This window comes from Staurois parvus, unplaced genomic scaffold (assembly GCF_062004578.1).
Source record: "Staurois parvus isolate SC_StPar_1 unplaced genomic scaffold, SC_StPar_1.0 ptg003407l, whole genome shotgun sequence".
In the NCBI taxonomy this organism is placed as follows: domain Eukaryota; kingdom Metazoa; phylum Chordata; class Amphibia; order Anura; family Ranidae; genus Staurois; species Staurois parvus.
The window spans coordinates 3295-13063 of record NW_028321203.1 but is presented as its reverse complement, the minus strand read 5'-3'; the positions used below and the strand labels follow the sequence as shown (position 1 = coordinate 13063).

At 49.4% G+C, this 9769-nt stretch overlaps 1 protein-coding gene across 1 annotated transcript; it reads right to left on the bottom strand.

Annotated features, from left to right (window-relative positions):
* Window positions 1-816: 816 nt before the first annotated feature.
* On the bottom strand, window positions 817-7826 carry GPS2 (G protein pathway suppressor 2). Its single transcript, XM_089667600.1, has 3 exons — window positions 7755-7826; window positions 3498-4691; window positions 817-3413 (listed from the first exon to the last, which is right to left on the bottom strand). Exons 1-3 carry the CDS (start codon window positions 7824-7826, stop codon window positions 3330-3332), a joined length of 1350 nt encoding a protein of 449 aa, XP_089523726.1. The 3' UTR covers window positions 817-3329.
* Window positions 7827-9769: the final 1943 nt, after the last annotated feature.

The window sequence follows — 9769 nt, the reverse complement described above, 5'->3', positions numbered from 1 at the left end:
AGTGAGCGGTACGCAGGTGCAGTCAGTGAGCAGTACGCGGTGGCAGTCAGTGAGCAGTACGCGGTGGCAGTCAGTGAGCAGTACGCGGTGGCAGTCAGTGAGCAGTACGCGGTGGCAGTCAGTGAGCAGTACGCGGTGGCAGTCAGTGAGCAGTACGCGGTGGCAGTGCGGTCTCATGGAATTCCTCTCCCCATCAGCTTCTTACTGCCCCACTGAAGATGAAAGACTTGCACGGCTGCTCTCTGGCCCCCCCCCCCATCTGGATCAGCCATAGTACCCACCTATGTGAGGAGGAAAGGAGGTGGCCACACCCCCAGGTCCCACCCCCCACCTTAGGCTGCCATGGGAGAAGTTATTGATCACCCCTTGACTTCCAGGGGGAGGGGAGCCATAGGCAGATCCCGCCCCTAACCTACTAAACCTGTACCTATTGGCTGTAGAGGCAAGTGAGGGGAAATCAAGGCACCTGCACGCTGCTCATTGTGCTCCTTGGCAACCTGATGACATCATTGGTTGGTAGGATGCAGGCAGGCAGCCCACACAGTCAGGGCTCGTATTTTCAACCTGTAGTCCTCTTGGATCGGGTTACTGGACCTGCCTGCTTGGTACAGATTTGAGGCTGGTCGGAGGATGAGTAGAGGTGTCACAAGGCCTTCTTCTATGGCTTCTCCACCCTGCCCAGGGCACAAAGAGCGACGCTCCGGTAGGGCGCAATACCGAGCTCTCAGAACAATCCGGTGGACAGAGATGGGGCTACAAGATGGATAAACAAGGTTCTACGATGAGAGGCTCCTAAAAAATCAGCCTGACACCAGAAATGATAAACAGCTTTTATTTCGTTACAGCAAGAAGCCACAGACGGGTTCCATGACGCGCCATCAGTCACGCCGCAATGTGCGAGGCAGGAAATCACAAACTTCTTCTCATATAAAACATATATTCTCTCCATCACAAAGAATTCCATACAACTATTTACACATGAAAGCTGGTGAAACGCAAAGCATAGAAGGCAACACGCTGGAAGGGCTGACAACAGGAAGGACAGAATAAGGCAGACGAAGACCCGAGGAAGGGGGGGGACAGAGGTGTGGGGTTAGACGGAGACCCGAGGAAGGGGGGGGGACAGAGGTGTGGGGTTAGACGGAGATCCGAGGAAGGGGGGGGGGACAGAGGTGTGGGGTTAGACGGAGACCAGAGGAATGAAGGACAGAGGTGTGGGGTTAGATGGAGATCCGAAGAATGAAGCACAGAGGTGTGGGGTTAGATGGAGATCCGAGGAAGGGAGGACAGAGGTGTGGGGTTAGATGGAGATCCGAGGAATGAAGCACAGAGGTGTGGGGTTAGATGGAGGACAGAGGTGTAAGGTTAGATGGAGATCCGAGGAATGAAGCACAGAGGTGTGGGGTTAGATGGAGGACAGAGGTGTAAGGTTAGATGGAGATCCGAGGAATGAAGGACAGAGGTGTGGGGTTAGATGGAGATCCGAAGAATGAAGCACAGAGGTGTGGGGTTAGATGGAGATCCGAGGAAGGGAGGACAGAGGTGTGGGGTTAGATGGAGATCCGAGGAATGAAGCACAGAGGTGTGGGGTTAGATGGAGGACAGAGGTGTAAGGTTAGATGGAGATCCGAGGAATGAAGCACAGAGGTGTGGGGTTAGATGGAGGACAGAGGTGTAAGGTTAGATGGAGATCCGAGGAATGAAGCACAGAGGTGTGGGGTTAGATGGAGGACAGAGGTGTAAGGTTAGATGGAGATCCGAGGAATGAAGGACAGAGGTGTGGGGTTAGATGGAGATCCGAGGAAGGGAGGACAGAGGTGTGGGGTTAGATGGAGATCCAAGGAAGGGAGGGACAGAGGTGTGGGGTTAGATGGAGATCCGAGGAAGGGAGGACAGAGGTGTGGGGTTAGATGGAGATCCGAGGAAGGAAGGACAGAGGTGTGGGGTTAGATGGAGATCCGAGGAATGAAGGACAGAGGTGTGGGGTTAGATGGAGATCCGAGGAAGGGAGGACAGAGGTGTGGGGTTAGATGGAGATCCGAGGAATGAAGCACAGAGGTGTGGGGTTAGATGGAGGACAGAGGTGTAAGGTTAGATGGAGATCCGAGGAATGAAGCACAGAGGTGTGGGGTTAGATGGAGGACAGAGGTGTAAGGTTAGATGGAGATCCGAGGAAGGAAGGACAGAGGTGTGGGGTTAGATGGAGACCCGAGGAATGAAGGACAGAGGTGTGGGGTTAGATGGAGATCCGAGGAAGGGAGGACAGAGGTGTGGGGTTAGATGGAGATCCAAGGAAGGGAGGGACAGAGGTGTGGGGTTAGATGGAGATCCAAGGAAGGGAGGGACAGAGGTGTGGGGTTAGATGGAGATCCAAGGAAGGGAGGACAGAGGTGTGGGGTTAGATGGAGATCCAAGGAAGGGAGGACAGAGGTGTGGGGTTAGATGGAGACCCGAGGAATGAAGGACAGAGGTGTGGGGTTAGATGGAGATCCGAGGAAGGGAGGACAGAGGTGTGGGGTTAGATGGAGATCCAAGGAAGGGAGGGACAGAGGTGTGGGGTTAGATGGAGATCCAAGGAAGGGAGGGACAGAGGTGTGGGGTTAGATGGAGATCCGAGGAAGGGAGGACAGAGGTGTGGGGTTAGATGGAGATCCGAGGAAGGGAGGACAGAGGTGTGGGGTTAGATGGAGATCCGAGGAATGAAGGACAGAGGTGTGGGGTTAGATGGAGATCCGAGGAAGGGAGGACAGAGGTGTGGGGTTAGATGGAGATCCGAGGAAGGGAGGACAGAGGTGTGGGGTTAGATGGAGATCCGAGGAAGGGAGGACAGAGGTGTGGGGTTAGATGGAGATCCGAGGAAGGGAGGACAGAGGTGTGGGGTTAGATGGAGATCCGAGGAATGAAGGACAGAGGTGTAGGGTTAGATGGAGATCCGAGGAAGGGAGGACAGAGGTGTGGGGTTAGATGGAGATCCAAGGAAGGGAGGGACAGAGGCGTCGTGTTAGATTGAGAAATGAGGCAAAGCAGATTCAGGCTGGAACGTAGGCAAAGCTTAAGAAACCTCATGGAGTGAAGAGTCTAACATATGAACGATATGTATTGCCCCACACCAACCAATTAGATGAAGATTTCACATTCCAACACCTTTTCCAGTGCTGGCCTCAACCTGACTGCAAGCTGCTGGGCAGTACATACAGCCGCTGTCATTTGATAAGAAGCAGTACTTCTAGTTGGAGCATTTGTAGGTAGTGAGATGAGGAGAATATTTACAATCCGGCTTCCATCCTATTAGAGAACCATTCTTGTCAGTAATAAGAGATCCCAGATGTTTACTTGTGGTAGAAGCGCTGATTCTGTCCGTGCTGCATGAACGGAAGACGTGGTGTTTGCTGGGGGGAGGCCTGAAATCCAGACTGAGGAAATAAAGCAGAGAAAACAAAGATCAAAAAATGCCCCGAAAAAATAAACACTGAAGTTTAGGCTGGAGGGGTCCTTACTGTGTGGGGCTGCTGAGGTGGAGTCCCATGGTTGTACCCTCCAGGAGAAGCAGACCTTGAAGGGTGGGTGTAAGACAAGGCAGACTGCAAAGAGAGCACAAACAAATGAAGAGAGATGGGGCAGATGTGGAGGAGAAAGATGAGGGATGGGAGGGGTGAGGAGAGAAAAGAGAGATGAGGAAAAGAAAGATGAAGAGAGAAGGAAGAGTTGAGGAGAAAGATGAGGAAAGACAAGGGAGTTGAGGAGAAATGTGAACAAAGATGGACAGGTGAGGATAAGGATGAAGCAAGATGGGAGAGTTGAGAGGAAAGATGGAAAGGAAAAAAAAAAAAAAAAAAAGAAAGAAAAGAAGCACAGACAAATGGAGAGATGGGACAGGTGAGGAGAAAGATGAGGGATGGGAGAGAAGGTGATAACAGGAATGGAGAGGGTGAGGAGAGAAAGGAGATGTGAGAAAAAAGGATGAAGAGAAAGAGAGGGGTGAGGAGGAGAGAACCATGAAGAGTTGAAGAGAAAGATGAAGAAAGACAGGAAAAAGATGGAGAGTTGAGGAGAAAGATGGAGAGAGAGGGGTGAGGAGAAGAAAGATGAAGATTGGAGGAGAAAAATGAAGCAAGACCAGAGAGTTGAGAAGAAAGATGAAGCAAGACCAGAGAGTTGAGAAGAAAGATGAAGCAAGACCAGAGAGTTGAGGGAAAAGATGAAACAAGACCAGAGAGTTGAGAAGAAAGATGAAACAAGACTGGAGAGCTGAGGGAAAAGATGAAGAAAGAGAGAGAGTTGAGAAGAAAGATGAAGAAAGAGAGAGAGTTGAGAAGAAAGATGAAGCAAGACCAGAGAGCTGAGGGAAAAGATGAAGCAAGACCGGAGAGCTGAGGGAAAAGATGAAGCAAGACCGGAGAGCTGAGGGAAAAGATGAAGCAAGACCGGAGAGCTGAGGGAAAAGATGAAGCAAGACCGGAGAGCTGAGGGAAAAGATGAAGAAAGATGGAGAGTTGAGGAGTAGGATTAAGAAATATAGGAGTGCTGAGGAGAAAGATAGGATAGTGGAGTAAGATAAGATGGGAAGAGGAGAAAGATGGAGAGACAGGAGAGGTGAGGAGGGGGAAAACTGAAGGATGGGAGAGGTGAGGAGGCGAGAGATGAAGAGAGGTGAGGGGTGAGGAGGAGAAGCAGTATTTAGGATTTTGGCTTTATCTGTACATCTCATTCATGACTACTTGGGTTATGCTGCAACCTTCAGGTGAATAGACTGGCCATAGATTGGAAGGATCTGTATGACCTGTGATCTACTGCAGGAAAAACGATTTTACAGGTAAACCAAACATTTAATTGTTCTTCGCTGGAAACAGGGTGTCTTCATATTCATAACTTCTTGAGAAGTCCCAACAGAATAAGGGAGCCCTACGGGACACCTGCAAGACCTTTTGCCCAACACTGGCACAAACATCTATCCGATACAACTTGGTAAACGTGTGCAGAGAGGACCAGGTAGCAGCCTCACAAACTTGAAGAATAGAAGCTCGATGCTGTATAGCCCAGGAAGCAATGACACTACAGGTGGAGGGGACCTACACCAGGAAAAGAGAAACCTTGTCCTAAAGGCCTGACATGAGATAACAAATCCACCTAGAAATAGTGAATCAAAAAGTAGCCTGACCCTTGCAAGGACCTTCAGGTAGAGCAAACAGGGAAAACTGCAGACTTCACCGATTGAATGTTCGGATTTATCTGAAGAACCTTCCACTACGGATTAGGAAAAAAAGATGACAACACAATGTCCTTCAGGTGGAACAAGGAAACCATCTTCAGTGAGAGGACCTAGGCCTCGGCAACACCTTATACTGGTGATGAATCAGGAAATGTTCCTTGCAGGAGAGAATCCAGCTCTGAGACTATGAGCTGAAGTAAAGGTGACCAAAAAGACAAATTTTATGACTAAGAAGCACCAAAAGAATCCTTCAGGCGGCTCCAATGGAGAAGTCTGTGGAACAGGCAAGACCAAATTAAAGAGTAACTCCACATTCCACTCTGAGTGATCTACACTAGATTGCCAAAAGTATTGAGCCGCCGGCCTTTCCACGCACATGACCTTTAATGGCCTCCCAGTCTTAGTCCATAGGGTTCAATATTGAGTTGGCCCCGCCCTTTCCACACACATGACCTTTAATGGCCCCCCCAGTCTTAGTTCGTAGGGTTCAATATTGAGTTGGCCCCGCCCTTTGCAGCTATAACAGCTTCAACTCTTCTGGGAAGGCCGTCCACAAGGTTTAGGAGGGTGTCTATGGGAAGGTTGGACCATTCTTCCAGAAGCACATTTGTCAGGTCAGGCACTGATGTCGGGGGAGGGGGCCTGGCTCGCAGTCTCCGCTCTAATTCATCCCAAAGGTGTTCTATGGGGTTGAGGTCAGGACTCTGTGCAGGACAGTCAAGTTCCTCCACCCCAAACTGGCTCCTCCATGTCTTTATGGACCTTGCTTTGTGCACTGGTGCGCAGTCATGTTGGAACAGGAAGGGGCCATCCCCAAACTCCTCCCACAAAGTTGGGAGCAAAACATTATCCAAAATGTCGCCTTAAACATTCCCTTCACTGGAACTAGGGGGCCAAACCCAACCCCTTAAAAACACCCGACACTATAATCCCCCTCCACCAAACTTTACACTTGGCACAATGCAGTCAGACAAGTAGCCTTCTCCTGGCCACCGCCAAACCCAGACACATCCATCGGATTGCCAGACAGAGAAGCGCGATTGGTCCCTCCAGAGAACACGTCTCCACTGCTCTAGAGTCCAGTGGCGGCGTGCTTTACACCACGGCATCCGACGCTTTGCATTGCACTTGGTGATGGAAGGCTTGGATGCAGCTGCTCGGCCATGGAAACCCATTCCATGAAGCTCTCTACGCACTGTTGTTGGGCTCATCTGAAGGCCACACCAAGTTTGGAGGTCTTTAGCTATTGACTGCAGACAGTTGGTGACTTCTGCGCACTGTGCGCTTCAGCATGCGCTGACCCCGCCCTGTCATGTGACGTGGCCTACCACTTGGTGGCTGAGTGGCTGTTGTTCCCAGTGGCTTCCACTTTGTTATAATCCCACTAACAGTTGAGCGTGGAATATTTAGTAGCCAGGAAATGTCACGGATGGACTTATTGCCCAGGTGGCCACCTATCACGGGACCACGCTTGGAGTCACTGAGCTCCTGAGAGCGACCCATTCTTTCACCAATGTTTGTAGAAGCAGTCTGCATGCCTAGGGGCTTGATTGTATACACCTGTGTCCATGGAGGGGATTGGAACACCTGAATCACATGATATGGAGGGGATTGGAACACCTGAACTAATGATATGGAGGGGATTGGAGCACCTGAAGCACATGATACGGAGGGGATTGTAACACCTGAATCACATGACTTGGAGGGGATTGGAAGATTTGAATCACATGATATGAAGGGCGGGGACAATACTTTGGGCAATATAGTGCCGATACATTGAAGGGAATGCAACTTTGTTGCAGATTCCAACCTTTTGCTATTCTGAAGAAATATCTGTTTGTTACTCTGTATCCTGTGCCGAGTGAATGTGAATGATTTTATAATTATCAATCGACTGCTGCACCTGCAGGGTTTTCATGAGGAAAGTGGCAGGGTCTGCATCCCTTTGGACGCAATTTCTCTTTGGGGGTATCTCACTAAAAATAACATTTTTGTTGCAGGGGATGCCCAAAATCTGACTTGTATCTTACTGCAGACTTCTGGGAAAAATCATTGAGCCAATCCCACAAGCCGGAAATGACATATCTGGGGGCATTCTCGTCATATAGAACGTATCCACGTAGTCATATCGAATTTTACAGAAAATGACAGAGCTGCAGCTTGAAGAGGAAAGGTCAGTTTTAATAACATTCGGTTACAATATGACCTGTGTAGACATTGTACATACTCTATTATTTTTATTCCTCCCACAAAAGCAGTTACCTTTTAAAGGTCCCACAGAGACCAAGGGGGCCACACGGGTGAAGCAATCCCAGTGACACCCTGCACAAAAGACTTCTACCAAGGAATGAGATATGATGGGTCTCCTGCAACAGAACGGCCAAAGCCGAGATGTGCCCCTTGATGGTACCAGAGGCATCTCAACTCCAGACTGGAGAACAGTCACAATGCGCCCTACAACACCGGAGATAAAATGTACGAGCCCCACACCAGACAAAACATGCCTTCCATATATGATGGTACACCTTCCTGAAGGTCGACTTACCAGTCTTGAGAAAGGTGGGAACCACAAGATCAGAAGCTCCCTGTACCCTAGGACTTGGACATCAACAGCCATGTCGTTAAAGCCAGTGGGTGGATGGAGGGTCGGACAGCAAATCTGGTTGATCTGGAGGAGCCAAGGGCTCATCCCCCAAGAGATTTATGATGCCTCTTCTTCGCCAAGCTAGTGCGATCAGAATCACCAGAATGCCCTCCACCCCTATCCTTTTAAACAGAGAAGCTGACAACTGATCCCAAGGAGTCACCAGGGCACCCTCAACACCTGAGAGAACCCTGGTCCGGGACACAAACCTGTCCAGCTTTTTGCAGAATTAGGACACCAAGAGATCCACATCTCTACATCAGCAACCCCACTGCAGGCAAATCTCCGAGTTAAGGACCCATTCTCCTGGATTCAACTGTTGAAGGCTAAGGAAGTCCAATTTTCCACACCAAGAATGTGTACAGGGGAGAAGGCCAGAACATAAATTTCTGCCCAGAACAAGATCAGGTCCATGTCTCCTTGTGCAGCCTGACTCCTTGATGCATGCCACGATCGTGGTATTTTCTGACTGCACCCTGACAGGGAGACCCCGAAGGTAGGCAGACCAGCGTAGGAGAGCCAGCCAAATTACGCCGAAATACCAGGATATTGATCATCAATGCCTGCTCCTCTGGTGACAACTTTCCCTACACCGAGAGGTTACATCAGAACCAGAGCCGAGTTCTGAATGTTCCAACACCCAACCGAAACATTCCAGGACCTGCAATATCTGGTGGACAATTGGTTGTCAAGGTCTCAGCCGAATGCTCTCTGAGAAGCAGGTTTGTCCAAGTACCCCACAATGAAAATACCCCGAACTCTCAACACTCTGGAAGCTGTGGAAAGAAGGAATAGAAAATGTCACAAACTGGTAGTGGCAGTCCTCCATTATGAACCACAAACCGTCGGAGAGGTTGGAAAATCAAGATGTGCAGGTAAGCATCCCTGATATCCATAGATGCCAGAAGTCCCTCTGATGAAGGAAAGCAATCACTGAGTGGGTAGACTTCATTTTGACTTTCTTCACCTGCAGGAAGTCCAGAAAAGGCTGGACAACTCTGGCTTGGAATCTGTAAATACATTTAAAGAGAAGCCATGAGACCTCTCCTCCTCCGGTACAGGTGCAATGACTCCTGGAGCTGCAAAGAAAACCACTCCTTTTTTTGGATCTGACGATACCCTTGAACACATTCAGCATGGAGGAGGAAAGCAGGAAGACGCCAACTTCCGGACACCACACTGCTGGAGTAGTCATCTGTGACTTCCTGAGTCCAGACGGCTGAGAAAACAAAAAAAAAAAAAATAATAATCTTGCCACGAGTGGGGATGTCCCTTTACTATGAACAGGATCTGTTTTTGAACCTGGAGGACATGGAATTCCAGTTCTTCTCAAGGAAGTGGAATGTAGGCTTCTGATTATAGAGCTTGAGGCTTGCTGCTAACCAAAGGAGTTCTTGGATTACAAAGGGGGACACCATGTCTGACCTGTCAATTTTGCCTCCTTCAGAGTACCAGCATTCTTTTCTTCAAAGTCACCTTCTGGGTGAAAGCATTGAAAGGACAGGCTCTCGAGGTGCTTCTTGTAGAGAAGTTCAACCAATCAGCACTTGAACCACTGGATCTTTCTCATATGGACAAACATGGTGCCAACCTGGAAAGCTGCCGTATGGAGCCCCTTTCAAGGAATCCATGGAGAAACTCAAGGCTCTCGGATAATCCTCCAGGGGTACACAAATGGCAGGATCTCCCCGGGTTCGATTCTCTGGAACAAAGCATACGCCTTGCCCAAACTTTGAAGGCTTGACAAATTCCCACCTCCAGCCACAGAGCTGCTTCTACAAAAGGAAAAGGCAATTTAAAGAGGGCCTGTAACCTCTTATTAGCTGTGTCTTCAAAGACTGGAACCGACATGGTCTTCAAGTGGGTAATGGGTGGTTCAACTGCAGGGGAACCCCATTGTAAGTAGAATTCCTCTT